General features: G+C 48.4%; 1 protein-coding gene across 1 annotated transcript in view; it reads left to right on the forward strand.

The window, feature by feature from the left end:
* Positions 1 to 4,995, forward strand: part of LOC140390433 (zinc-binding protein A33-like) — a 29,995-nt gene extending 25,000 nt beyond the window's left edge. Inside the window, exon 6 of the mRNA XM_072475578.1 lies at positions 3,366 to 4,995. Within this exon, the coding sequence (XP_072331679.1) occupies positions 3,366 to 3,916 (551 nt within the window). The 3' untranslated portion in view covers positions 3,917 to 4,995. The remainder of the gene's footprint in view (positions 1 to 3,365) is intronic.
* Positions 4,996 to 14,144: the final 9,149 nt, after the last annotated feature.

A 14,144-nucleotide genomic window follows, 5' to 3' on the forward strand; every position in this document is an offset into this window, starting at 1 on the left:
ACCGGGAAGGCAACCAAATTAAGGTTTGGTTTTCAACATCATTTTCAGTCTGTGAAGGATAGAAACTGGGATAATAAAATATCACAGGCGATCGAGGCAAAGGAGATACGTTGGGGATATTAAAGAGAATTCACCTCAGGTTAAAAGGGAAACATATGAGAGTGAAAGAGAGATAAGAATACTTGGATGTTTTCATTGCAATAATGTTGGACACACAAAGTTGCAGTGTTGGTGGCTTAAGAAAGTACTGGAAGAAAGATTCTTTAAAATAGGATAGGTCAGTGGGGTTCAATAAATTGGCAAAAGAAACCATGGTTACAGCTGGAAAGGTGCAAAAGTGTGAACAGCCTGATTAGACATTAGTTGATAAACAGGTATCAGGTCTTTTTAAAGATATTATCTGTGAGGGTAAGGTTTAGTCATGTGTACAAGGTGGAGTAGGTAAGGAGGTTAAAATCATAAGGGAAACAGGAGCAAGTCAATCTTTAATGGTGAGAGCTAAGGAGGTATGTAATTCTGAAGGAGTAGTGCCAGAAAAGGTGATAATATGTGGGATTAATGGTGGTGAGTAGTGTGCAATTATGTAAAATAAGGTCAGATGTCCAGTGAAAAGTGGTGAAGTGGTGGTAAGAGTCATCCAGAAATTATATTTTCCTGGCTAGTTATTTTGGGTAATGCTGGATCACAGTTAGCAGTGATGCCAACTGCATTTGAAAAGCCTGTGGAATGTCAAACAACTGAGGTGTTGCAAGAAGCATTTCCTGGGGTGCTGCCAGATTGTGTGGCAACAATATGACAAAGCCACAGGTTGAGGCAGAAGGAGGAGAAATCAAGGAGTAAAAATAGGGAGGCTGATATTCAGTTATCAGGAACAATCCTTGACCAGATTGTTGATAAAGAAAACAAGAGTAGGTGAGAGGGGGTGGGTGAAGCTAATATATTTTTAAGTTCAGAAATGTTGGTAAAGTTACAACAGAAGAATTCTGAGATAAAGCAGTTTTATGAGGAAGTCCATACACAACTGGAAGCTGAGAGTATACCGGAATATTATTACATTAGAAACAATGTATTAATGAGAAACTGGAGACAATTACATATTCAGGCAGATGACATTTGAGCAGCAGGTTTTTCAGTTTTGGCCACGAAAGTAAGCAAGTAAAACCTGCTTGTTAACTTCATAGCTAAGTGGTCTTTGAAATAGTTGTGTTTGCTTAATTGGAATGTGGAGGCAAGATTCAGGAAACAAGTTAAATATTGTAACTATTAACTGTAAAGCAATTTCTTTGTTGCGAATCTGGCTCATGTGATTAATTGTTTGTTTAAAATAAAGTTTGTTTTAATGTAAAAGCTGTATACTGGTCAGTGTTATCCCTCAATGTGGTGCAGGTCCTCACAGTTTTACCAGACATAAATAGTTGGGTTCTCGTCTGGGATCTTAACCAAAATTGTGGTCCTGGTCCTGTCCCATAACAATTATTTATGTTATGAGTATAAGATAGATAGTATTAACTGTTTGCGTTGTCGACTCTTGCATTGTTCAATTCTCCTGTTTCTTCCCATGGAGTTTTATGGTGTTTGTCTCTGAGTAAGTAACTGGGATTTCAAATTTTGTCTACTAACAAAAAACGTTGATGGTGACTGATTGGAACATGATCAAATATGGGAATCTCATCCAACATCATAACAAATTTGGGGATCTGGTCTGGTGTCGTACTCAGATAAACTACAGAACTCTACATTGGAGAGGAAACTGGGTGTCCTGGTACACAAATCACAAAACGTCAGTCGGCAGGTACAGGAAGTGATTGGGAAGGTAAATGGAATGTTGTGAGTCAACTATAAATACATGTTGCTGCAGCTGTACAGGGCCTTAGTGAGGCCACATTGGGAGTACTGTGTACATTTTGATCTCCTTATTTAAGAAATGAGCATTACATTAGAAACAGTTCAGAGAAGGATCATATTGAAACATATAGAACACTGAGGTGAGTTGAGAGGGTGGATGCTGAGAGGATGTTTCCCTTGTGGAGGAGTCGAGCACGAAGGGACAGTTTAAAAATGAGGGATCTGACATTTGAGACTGAGATGAGGAGAATTTGTTTGCTGTCACAGGGTTGTTAGTGTTTGGGATTCTCTTCCCCAGTGAGCAGTGGTGACTGGGTCAGGAAATATGTTCAATCAGATCAGCCATGATCTTACTGAATGGTGGAGCAGGCTCGAGGGGCCGAATGGCCTCCTCCTGCTCCTAATTCTTGTGTTCTTGTAATGTAATTAATATCTGGTATCTTACAGGTTTGGATTGTGTACAACCTGTGCCATGACATTGAAACACTGCTTAGCGGAAATATCACTTCCCACCCGCTCTCTCTTCAGCTCTTTCTGTCCTGCACCTCTGTCCCCTTCCTCCCTCTCCAACATTGACCTCCCCTCCAGACATGGGGTGACCATCACCGAAGGCAAGAATTGATTCCGGGCCCCAAATGACGTGAGGCAGCATTGCTAACCACTGTGCCACCCTCCACCCACATGTTTTCCCTCCCTTTCCCCCCTCTCATTCCCCGCCCACTGTCCCTTTCTCTCTCCCACTTTAGCTTTGTCTCTCCTCCTTCCCCCAGTCTTTCGCACAATTTCTCTTCCCTTCCCCACAATCACTTCCTCTCTCTCCCATGTACTGATCTGTCCCTCCTGCTCTGTATTCCCGTTTTCCACTAACTCTCCCTCTTACCCCTGACCATGCTCTTTTCCCCTACACATACTCTCTCCATTCCCTTCCCTCATCATTCTGCTGTACATTTCCCCCTCTACTGTCCACTTTCTTCCCTGCCCCTCCCACTTTTTTCCCCATCCTGTCTTGAACATTCTCTCTTCTCTATCACTCTCACTAATCACCCCCTCTCTCTTTCGCACACTCCCCTACTTTTATATTCCTCCTCCTGCTCTCTCACACACACTCTTCCTTCCAGAACACTTTACACCTCCACCTTGTTCTCTCAAAGCCTCCCACACAATCCTGCTCTCTGTACACTACCATCTTTCTCAACCTCTCCCAATCTCTTTCATCTGCTCTCTCTCATCTTCCTCGTCCCTCTCTTTCTCCCTCTTTACACTCTTGCTTCCTCCACTCCCTCTCACAGCTGTCCAGTTTTCTGTCTTCTAAACAGCTCTGCTCCCCTCCTTTTTCTTTGTTATTCCCTCCTTCCCCTCTTCCTCCTTATCCCTCCATGTTCCCATCCCATTCATGCTCCCCCTCCTCTACCACTCATTCTCCTCACCCTTCACAAACCTCTCCTCTGCTCCTCACACTCTCTCCTCTCCCCACCCCATCTCTGTAAATCACTGACTGTGTTATTTTAACTTTCGCCCAGCTCCAGCCTCTCTGACTCTGGATCTGAACACAGCGAATTCGCGGCTCATCCTGTCTGAGGACCGGACCAGTGTGAGACTCGGAGACAAATGGCAGCGGCTCCCTGACACCCCAGAGAGATTTAATCCCTGGGAATTTGTCCTGGGATCAGAGGGATTCACATCAGGGAGACATTACTGGGAGGTGGAGGTGGTAAATAAGACTCGGTGGGAGCTAGGAGTGTCCCGAGAATTTGTGAACAGGAGGGAGACAAACTACCCGAGCCCTGAGTCTGGATTCTGGTTTGTGGGGCTGATTCCTGGATGTGGTTATTCTGCCTCCACCTCCCCCTCACGGACCCCCCTCAACCTGAATGTGAATCCCCGGAAGATCGGGGTTTTCCTGGACTATGAGGGGGGACAGGTGTCATTTTACAATGCGGATAACATGTCCCATCTCCACACTTTCACCCACACTTTCACTGAGAGAATCTTTCCCATCTTCAGTCCGGGATCGAATAACGACGGGAAAAACTCGGCCTCGCTGACAATCTGCGGGATTAAAGGTCACTAACAGATCAAAGAACAAAGAACAAAGAAATGTACAGCACAGGAACAGGCCCTTCGGCCATCCAAGCCCGTGCCGATCATGCTGCCCGACTAAACTGCAATCTTCTACACTTCCTGGGTCCATATCCCTCTATTCCTATCCTATTCATGTATTTGTCAAGATGCCCCTTAAATGTCACTATCGTCCCTGCTTCCACCACCTCCTCCAGTAGCGAGTTCCAGGCACCCACTACCCTCTGCGTAAAAAACTTGCCTCGTACATCTACTCTAAACCTTGCCCCTCTCACCTTAAACCTATGCCCCCTAGTAATTGACCCCTCTACCCCGGGGAAAAGCCTCTGACTATCCAATCCGATCCATCCCATAATTTCACACCATCTCCCTGCCTCCTGCCAGCTGGAAACTAATGGAACCTGTTCATAGTCTGGTTATTATAGAGAATTATAATTTACACTGAGGGCTCCATGATTACATTTGTAAAATGATTTTGCCAACAAAACAATCTGACAATCACTGGAATAGAAACAGTTTTTCTCAAAGTTTACACAGTTCATCATTAAATCCAAGAAGCAGAAACTCAACATTTGGTTGTTGTCACCATGTTGTCACTGAGTGGGTGGGGGAGGCCGGTTTCCGGGGAATGGGGAAGCGGATTGGTCAGAGTACCTGTCACTCACAATGTGGGAGGCGGATTTCCGGTGAATTGGGGAATCGGATTGGTCAGAGCACCTGTCACTCAGAGCGCGGGAGGCGGGTTTCTAGGCAATGCCGAACTGGATTGACAGGCGTGACGATCATTCAGAGTGTGGGAGGCGGGTTTCCGAGAAATGGGGAAGCTGATTGGTCAAGACGCCAGTCAATCAATGTCAGGTGGGCGGGTTTCCAGGAATGGGAAATCGGATTGGTTGCCACCCCTCTCACTCAGAGGTTCACTGATGAATGAGCAGCGATGGGGAAGTATGTGATTTCAAAAAAACCTGCTGGACTTTAGCCTGGTTTTGTGAGACTTCTTACTGTGCTCACCCTAGTCCAGTGCCGATGATGATGAGTGCACCTTTTTTCTTGTTTCATTGTTGTTTGTGTTCTGGAGGTATGTGAGTGGGGTGGAGGGGAATCAGTGGGGGTAGGAGACTCAGGCGCCTTGGACAAGGTTTGCCAGGCTGGCTGGGTGCGCTTGATAATGCGAGCACAATGTGGTACGTTCCTCAATTTTGCCGAAGTTATTAAAATATGAGCACAGTACGAAGTCTTACAACACCAGGTTAAAGTCCAACAGGTTTGTTTCGATGTCACTAGCTTTCGGAGCGCTGCTCCTTCCTCAGGTGAATGAAGAGGTCTGTTCCAGAAACACATATATAGACTAATTCAAAGATGCCAAACAATGCTTGGAATGCGAGCATTAGCAGGTGATTAAATCTTTACAGATCCAGAGATGGGGTAACCCCAGGTTAAAGAGGTGTGAATTGTCTCAAGCCAGGACAGTTGGTAGGACGCCGAGCAGAAACCTGTTGGACTTTAACCTGGTGTTGTCACTTAGAGGTTGGCAGGCTGGTTTCCTTAAACGGAGAAGCGGATTGGTTCGCACTCTTGTCACCCTGAGATAGGGGAAGATAGGGGACGGGAGGGGTGGGAGGACAGGAGGGCGACTAAAGTTATGTAATTGCTCAAATGGGAGGAAGAGATGGTCACTTGGGTTAAATTCAGTGCTGGGCGATTTATTGGCAGAAATTCTGAGACAATGTCAATGTTGAGACAGGAAGACACATGGACAAATCAGCAGGGACTTGTTCAGAGATGGTTGTGTTTTTTGAAAAACTCATTTATTGGCTGAGGCACAGAATATAGGGGCAGAGAGGTTAGACTGGGACTGTATGAAACACTAATGTGGCTGCAAATAGCTCACTGTGTTCAGTTCTGATCAACACATTCAGAAAGGGTGCAATGATATCAGAAAGATTCACAAAGATGGGGCCAGGACTGGAGAATTTTAGCTCAGAGGGAAGATTGAACAAGCTGGGGTTTGGAATGCAGGGGATCAAGGGGAGAATTGAGATGTGTAAATTTGAGACACCGAGATCAAGACAATGGGAAGGACTGGTTTTCATTTGCTAGGTCAATAACCAGGGGCATTAACCAGATTTTAATTATAAAGAAAAGATTCGAGAGAGTGGCTAATTTCTTTCATCTCGCAGGTGGTAGGGAATCTGTAACTCACTGCCTGAGAGAGGTAGAAACCGTCTTCATATTTTAATGATGTGGAGATGCCGGCGTTGGACTGGGGTGAGCACAGTACGAAGTCTTACAACACCAGGTTAAAGTCCAACAGGTTTGTTTCGATGTCACTAGCTTTCGGAGCGCTGCTCCTTCCTCAGGTGAATGAAGAGGTCTGTTCCAGAAACACATATATAGACAAATTCAAAGATGCCAAACAATGCTTGGAATGCGAGCATTAGCAGGTGATTAAATCTTTACAGATCCAGAGATGGGGTAACCCCAGGTTAAAGAGGTGTGAATTGTCTCAAGCCAGGACAGTTGGTAGGATTTCGCAGGCCAGATGGTGGGGGATGAATGTAATGTGACATGAATCCCAGGTCCCGGTTGAGGCCGCACTCATGTGTGTGGAACTTGGCTATAAGTTTCTGCTCGGCGTCCTACCAACTGTCCTGGCTTGAGACAATTCACACCTCTTTAACCTGGGGTTACCCCATCTCTGGATCTGTAAAGATTTAATCACCTGCTAATGCTCGCATTCCAAGCATTGTTTGGCATCTTTGAATTAGTCTATATATGTGTTTCTGGAACAGACCTCTTCATTCACCTGAGGAAGGAGCAGCGCTCCGAAAGCTAGTGACATCGAAACAAACCTGTTGGACTTTAACCTGGTGTTGTAAGACTTCGTACTGTGCTCATATTTTAATAACTTCGGCAAAATTGAGGAACGTACCACATTGTGCTCGCATTATCAAGCGCACCCAGCCAGCCTGGCAAACCTTGTCCAAGGCGCCTGAGTCTCCTACCCCCACTGATTCCCCTCCACCCCACTCACATACCTCCAGAACACAAACAACAATGAAACAAGAAAAAAGGTGCACTCATCATCGACGCTCCCCAAACATCCTGCCACCAAACCCAACATAACATCTCAAAGGAGAGAAGTACTCCAACAAACAAAAAGAAAAAAGATAGAAAAAGCAAACATCGCCTCACACCTCTTCCACAGTTCAATGTCGTCCTTCTCCTGCCAGTCCATTGTCTCTTAAAAACTCCATCGCCTCCTCTGGTGGTCCAAAATAATGCTGTCGCCCATTAAAAGTCACCCAGAGGCGGACCAGGTACAACATCACAAACTTCACCACCTTTTTGAAGAGGGCAGCCTTCACCCAATTAAACCCAGCTCTCCTCTTCGCCAGGTCCACGCCTGGTATACCCCAGTTTGTCCCCCTCCCAGGTGCAGCTCCTTGTCTGCCTCGCCCACCTCAATATTTTCTCCATATCCAGGAATCGTTGGGTCCCCCCCCCCCCCCCCCCCCACCATCGTCCTAAGAGGCTCTTTTGCCTGCGACTTCCTTTTCAGCACCCTGTGAGCTCGGCCGACCTCCAGCGGCCGGTCGAAGGCCCCCTCCCCCATCAGCTTCACCAGCATTTTGCCGACATAGGAGCCAGTGTCCGCTTCTTCGATGCTTTCAGGCATCCCCACAATTCTTAGATTCTCCAGATACTTCACCTTATCCTTTAACAGCTTCCGGATCTCCCGCATCATTCCAATCTCGGCCGCCGATGAGGCAATCTGCTCCTTGTGCTCCCCACCTTCCAAATAGCCTGGCTCTAGGACTCCAGCCTCTGTTCCGCATGGCCAATTCCCACTTTTAATGGTTCCACTGCCTTGGCAAGTTCTCCTGGGCTTCCCTCCACTGCCAGCTGAACTCATCAGCTACTCCGTTGACCACTGGGTGGGCAGGACTGACCATTTACCCTCAGCCATCTTGACTTGTGGTGCAAGAAGATTCTCTTGCTCCAACTTCTCCCGACTCCTCAACCCACCTTTGGTCCGTGGAGCCAACCACCAGCCCCACCAGTGGAGTTCAACTTTCTTCAGGAGGGGCACGATGGCCCAGTGGTTATCACTATTACCTCACGGCAGCAAGGACCTGGGTTTGATCCTGGCCCCGGTCACTGTCCGGGTGGAGTTTGCACATTCTTCCCTTGTCACCCCCACAACCCAAAAGATGTGCAGTGTAGGTGGATTGGCCACGCTAAATTGCCCCTTTCTTGGAAAAATATTGGATACTCTAAATTTAAAAAACCTTTGTGATTCCTCAACTCTATGCATACAGATTCTATGCCTTCTGATCCTATATCACTTATTGTTATCGATTTAATTTAGTTCCTTACTAACAATGCAACCCTGCCCACTTCGCCCATCAGCCTATCCTTTCGATAGGACACATATCCTTGGATATTTAGATCTCAGCCCTGATCCCCTCGCAGCCACGTCTCTGTGATGCTCACAATATCGTACCAGCCAATTTCAATGTGCGCAACAAGCTCAGTTACCTTTTTCCGTATACTGCACGCATTTAGGTACAATACCCTCAGCCCTGCATTGACCACCTCCCTTCTCATACTTGTCACCTTTTTTACTCTGTCTGAGGTTAGATTCCTGCCACCTTTGATACTCTCTGTTCTATTACATGGTCTGGAAAATTTACTAACCTCTCCTGAGTCCTCGGCCCCTTTAACCAGTTTAAAGTCCTCATCATTAACCTGCACTTCAACCCGCTCCTTTAATTTTGATTTTCTGATTCTCCATAAAACTGAACCCTCCTCCACCCACTATTAAGTTTAAAGCCCTATCTACAGCCCATCATTATCATCATTGTCTGCTGCACCCTGCACAACCCTGTGCTACAAAAGGAGGGATATATTTCCTGAGGGCGCTGATGTCTTAGGGCAGCATGGTAGCACAAGTGGATAGCACTGTGGCTTCACAGCGCCAGGGTCCCAGGTTCGATTCCCCGCTGGGTCACTGTCTGTGCGTAGTCTGCACGTTCTCCCGGTGTCTACATGGGTTTCCTCCGGGTGCTCTGGTTTCCTCCTACAGTCCAAAGACGTGCAGGTTAGGTGGATTGGCCATGATAAATTGCCCTTAGTGACCAAAAAGGTTAGGAGGGGTTATTGGGTTATGTGGATAGGATGGTAGTGAGTGCTTAAGTGGGTTGGTGCAGACTCGATGGGCCAAATGGCCTCCTTCTGCACTGTATGTTCTATGTTCTATGTCTCCTCTGGTGACGATAATGAAGGCGATGATCTACCAGGGGCTAGGCTGTCATTGAGCCACATGGAGAGGCTACAGCAGTGATATGATGCCAATCTGATAGCTACCAGATTCCAGACAGAGTTGTTTTCTTCTGTATCCTTTGCTGGTTGGAAGGCCCCAGCTTTTTTTTTTCTATTTATGAACATTATTTTTCTTGATAGTATCTTGATTTATGAGAGAATAATTAAATTTCAGTCATTACCGCTTTTCCTGCTGTGAGTTTGATTCTTTGTACAAACCAAACTGTGTTTTTTTTTTCAATTAAGGAGCAATTTAGCACGGGCAATCCACCCACCCTGCTCATCTTTGGGATGTGGAGGTGAGACCTACGCAGACACAGGGAGAATGTGCAAACTCCACACAGACAGTGACCCGGCTCTGGGATCAAACCTGGGTCCACAGAGGCCTGAGGCAGCAGCACAACCACTGTGCCACCAACCAAACGAGATTAAAGTGCAGGCCCTGATGTTAAATGTGGGCACTAGGATCTGCACAGCTCTCTGTTCCCCACAATCTCAGGAACCTGTCAGTAGCATTAGGATGTCACCCATGTGTCACAAAGTTCATGTTCACAACAGCTTGGAAACAAAATCAAATCGAAACTCACCTGGGATACACTCCTGTCACCCTGACTCACCAGGGATACACTCCTGTCACACTGACTCACCAGGGATATACTCGTGTCCCCCTGATATCTGCTCCCAATGAGGGACTGAACTGGAGAGCTCTTTCAGGCAGAACCAGATAGATGGGCGCACAGGGAGGAGCATTGTGAGACCACCATTCGGGCCTTTGAGATCGCTCCTCCATGTGGATTGATGAGAGATATTCATGTTCCTGCCCCGATTGCCAATCGTACATCACAAACCGATATCCATTGACATCTTTATCACACCAATCAGTTGCAAGGTGACTTTGTTATCCACTCACTGAGAGCACCTCACCTGCACGGTGCATCGCTGAGGTGCAGCCACTCCAGACCCTCCAATCGCAGAGACCCCTACACGTCTGTCCTTAGCTTAATATGGGATTGTGATCTGCCATTGTGGCTCCCACAGTCAAGGTAAACCTATTCCTGCCTCGACACAGGCGAGGTATCACTGAGTTATTTGTAAAATTGAAAAAAACGATATAAAGAATGAATTGGTCCTTCCCAATATTTAGTTGACTCAATGTCTGCTGATCCACTGCTGGTTGTTAGATAAATGTGACAATTCGGAGCCAGTGAGGAGAGTTGAGGGAGGGGTTAGTGAGATAAAGAGGCTGTTGTCAGCGTTCATGTGAAATCTGACCTTGTGTTTAAAAGATGTTGCGGGAGTCAGCATCCGGATGGGAAATAGGAGAGTTCGAGGATCGACCCATTTGGAGTGGAGCCATGGGAAATGATTCTCTGTCCATAACCCGGGGGCCAGAACATGGGTAGGAAGTAGCAGAGCTCAATGAGAGACCCATTTGGAGAGAAGCTGCGGGAAATGATACTCTATCTACAGCCGAATAGAAAGAATATAATCTGGTAAGGACTGTTCCACCGAGCTGGAGCGACCAGATGTTCCATTAGAGGGAATAGTGTGGTCAGCAGGTCTAGCTCTGAGCAGCGGGTACAGCCCGATCAGAAATTCTGGGTAACATTTTGATCAACATGTCACCAGGGAAACACCGGGCATTGGAGAGTATGTGTTAAAGAGTAACCAATCTAACAGGGGATGAGGCAGCTCGGTCAAGAGGAGAGGCTGCAGACACTGGGAGTATTTAAACTGGGGGAGAGAGGTTTTAGGAAGAACTTAATGAAGATGCAAAATTCCACAGGCAAGATAAATCTCCACAGATTGAGTGTAGTCTCATTCTCTAAAATAAACGATGTATAACCCAGAGTTTAGAGACGGCAGGATGATGATGTGGTTTAGATTTAGGAGGGTGAGTTATTTCAGTGACCGCAATGATCTCAACCTCCCACCATCTCCCCCTGCCTTCCACCATCTCTCCCTGCCCTCCAGCATTTCCCCGCCATCAATCATCTCCCCCTGCCTTCCACCATCTTCTCCTGCCTTACACCATCTTCCCCTGCCTTCCACAATCTCTTCCTGCCTTCCAGCATCTCCCCCTGCCTTGCACCATCTTCCCCTGCATTCCATCATCTCCCCCTGCTTTCCACCATCTTCCCCGCCTTCCACCATCTCCCCCTGCCTTCCACCATCTCCCCCTGCCTTCCACCATCTCCCCCTGCCTTCTGCCATCTCCCGCTGCCTTCCACCTTCACCCCCTGCCTTCCACCATCTCCTCCTGCCTTTCACCATCTCCCCCTGCCTTTCACCATCTCCCCCTGCCTTCCACCATCTCCCCCTGCCTTCCACCGTCTCTCCCTGCCTTTCACCATCTCCCCCTGCCTTCCACCATCTCCCCCTTCTTTCCACCATCTCTGCCTGCCTTCTACCGTCTCCCCCTGCCTTCCACCATCTCCCCCTGCCTTCCACCGTCTCCCCTTGCCTTCCACCATCTCGCCCTGCCTTCCACCATCTCCCCCTGGCTTCACCATCTCCCCCTGCCTTCTGCTATCTTCTCCTTACTTCCACCATCTCCCCCTGCCTTCCACTATCTCCTTCTGCCTTCCAACATCTCCACCTGCCTTCCACCATCTCCCCCTACCTTGCACCCTCAGTACCCTCACCCCAGTCTCTCCGGACACGGATTGAGCTGTGAGGCTGAATCGGCTCAGAGAGATTTACCCGAGCATTCAAACCTTGGAGTGGTTGCAGATTCCTGAAAACAACAGAGACTCCGAGTGGACACCTCAAAATAAAACTTTAAATTGTTGTCCATTCCTTAAAGTTACAAAGCTAATGCGCAGAGCGGACAGGGCAAATCCCCTATTCCATCCCATTGCTGAAGCCTATTGGTTTCCACAAGAGACACGTACAAGATCGAAGCTGCCAAGAAGTCACTGCCCCTCATCTCGGGCTCGATCTGGCGCTTGATCTTAGCCGATCTGATTGAATGGCGGAGCAGACTGGAGGGGCAGAGTGGCTCGTAATTTGTATGCTTCAAAAATCGCATCAAGTAACTGAATCGGTGACTCTGTTACTGAACCTCAGCCTCTCTGACTCTGGATCTGAACACAGCGAATCCCCGGCTTATCCTGTCTGAGGACCGGACCAGTGTGAGACTCGGAGACAAACGGCAGCCGCTCCCTAAATCCCCGGTGAGGTTTGATCCTGGCTCTGTGATGTGACCGGTTTAAACCAAGTACAGAGGAAGAAAAGGGAGGATATGAAGGCTAGAACACAAGAGAAGGTCAGGGTGGAAGACAGGAGTGAGTAAATGGCAAAGGGATGATGGTGAGAGGTAAAAGGGGTTGGATATGGGAGAAGTAAAGAAACAAAAGGTGTGGAGATGATGCAAATGGAGAGATCAGAATCCTCATCAACAGCTGCCGCCTGAAACCCCCCAAAACACAAAACAAAATGCAGGCGATGATTCTGATCTGAAATTGATGTATCCAGAAGCTGTAAAATGTCCAATGGGAATATCAGAGACTGTTTTTCCAGCTGAGGTTGAGCTTCATTGGAACAGTTCAGGAGGCTGAGGACAGAGAGGTCAGAGTGAGAGTGGGACAGAGAGGGAGTAGGACAGAGAGGTGGGAGTGGGAGTGGGACAGAGAGGTCAGAGTGAGAGTGGGACAGAGAGGGAGTAGGACAGAGAGGTCAGAGTGGGAGTGGGACAGAGAGGGAGTGGGGCAGAGAGGTCAGAGTGAGAGTGGGACAGAGAGGGAGTGGGACAGAGAGGTGGGAGTGGGGCAGAGAGATCAGAGTGGGAGTGGGACAGAGAGGGAGTGGGGCAGAGAGGTCAGAGTGAGAGTGGGACAGAGAGGGAGTGGGACAGAGAGGTGGGAGTGGGGCAGAGAGATCAGAGTGGGAGTGGGACAGAGAGGTCAGAGTGGGACAGAGAGTTCAGAGTGGGAGTGGGACAGAGAGGTTAGAGTGGGACAGAGAGGGAGTGGGACAGAGAGGTCAGAGTGGGAGTGGGACAGCGAGGGAGTGGGACAGAGAGGTCAGAGTGAGAGTGGGACAGAGAGGTCAGAGTGGGAGTGGGACAGGGAGGTCAGAGTGAGAGTGGGACAGAGAGGTCAGAGTGGGACAGAGAGGTCAGAGTGAGAGTGGGACAGAGAGGTCAGAGTGAGAGTGGGACAGAGAGGTCAGAGTGGGACAGAGAGGTCAGAGTGAGAGTGGGACAGAGAGGTCAGAGTGAGAGTGGGACAGAGAGGTCAGAGTGGGACAGAGAGGTCAGAGTGGGAGTGGGACAGAGAGGTCAGAGTGGGACAGAGAGGTCAGAGTGTGAGTGGGACAGAGAGGTCAGAGTGGGACAGAGAGTTCAGAGTGGGAGTGGGACAGAGAGGTTAGAGTGGGACAGAGAGGGAGTGGGACAGAGAGGTCAGAGTGGGAGTGGGACAGCGAGGGAGTGGGACAAAGAGGTCAGAGTGAGAGTGGGACAGAGAGGTCAGAGTGGGAGTGGGACAGGGAGGTCAGAGTGAGAGTGGGACAGAGAGGTCAGAGTGGGACAGAGAGGTCAGAGTGAGAGTGGGACAGAGAGGTCAGAGTGAGAGTGGGACAGAGAGGTCAGAGTGGGACAGAGAGGTCAGAGTGAGAGTGGGACAGAGAGGTCAGAGTGAGAGTGGGACAGAGAGGTCAGAGTGGGACAGAGAGGTCAGAGTGGGAGTGGGACAGAGAGGTCAGAGTGGGACAGAGAGGTCAGAGTGTGAGTGGGACAGAGAGGTCAGAGTGGGACAGAGAGGTCAGAGTGGGACACAGAGGTCAGAGTGAGAGTGGGACAGAGAGGTCAGAGTGGGAGTGGGACAGAGAGGTCAGAGTGGGACAGAGAGGTCAGAGTGAGAGTGGGACAGAGAGGTCAGAGTGGGACAGAG

Source organism: Scyliorhinus torazame, chromosome 14 (genome assembly GCF_047496885.1).
Source record: "Scyliorhinus torazame isolate Kashiwa2021f chromosome 14, sScyTor2.1, whole genome shotgun sequence".
Lineage (NCBI taxonomy): Eukaryota > Metazoa > Chordata > Chondrichthyes > Carcharhiniformes > Scyliorhinidae > Scyliorhinus > Scyliorhinus torazame.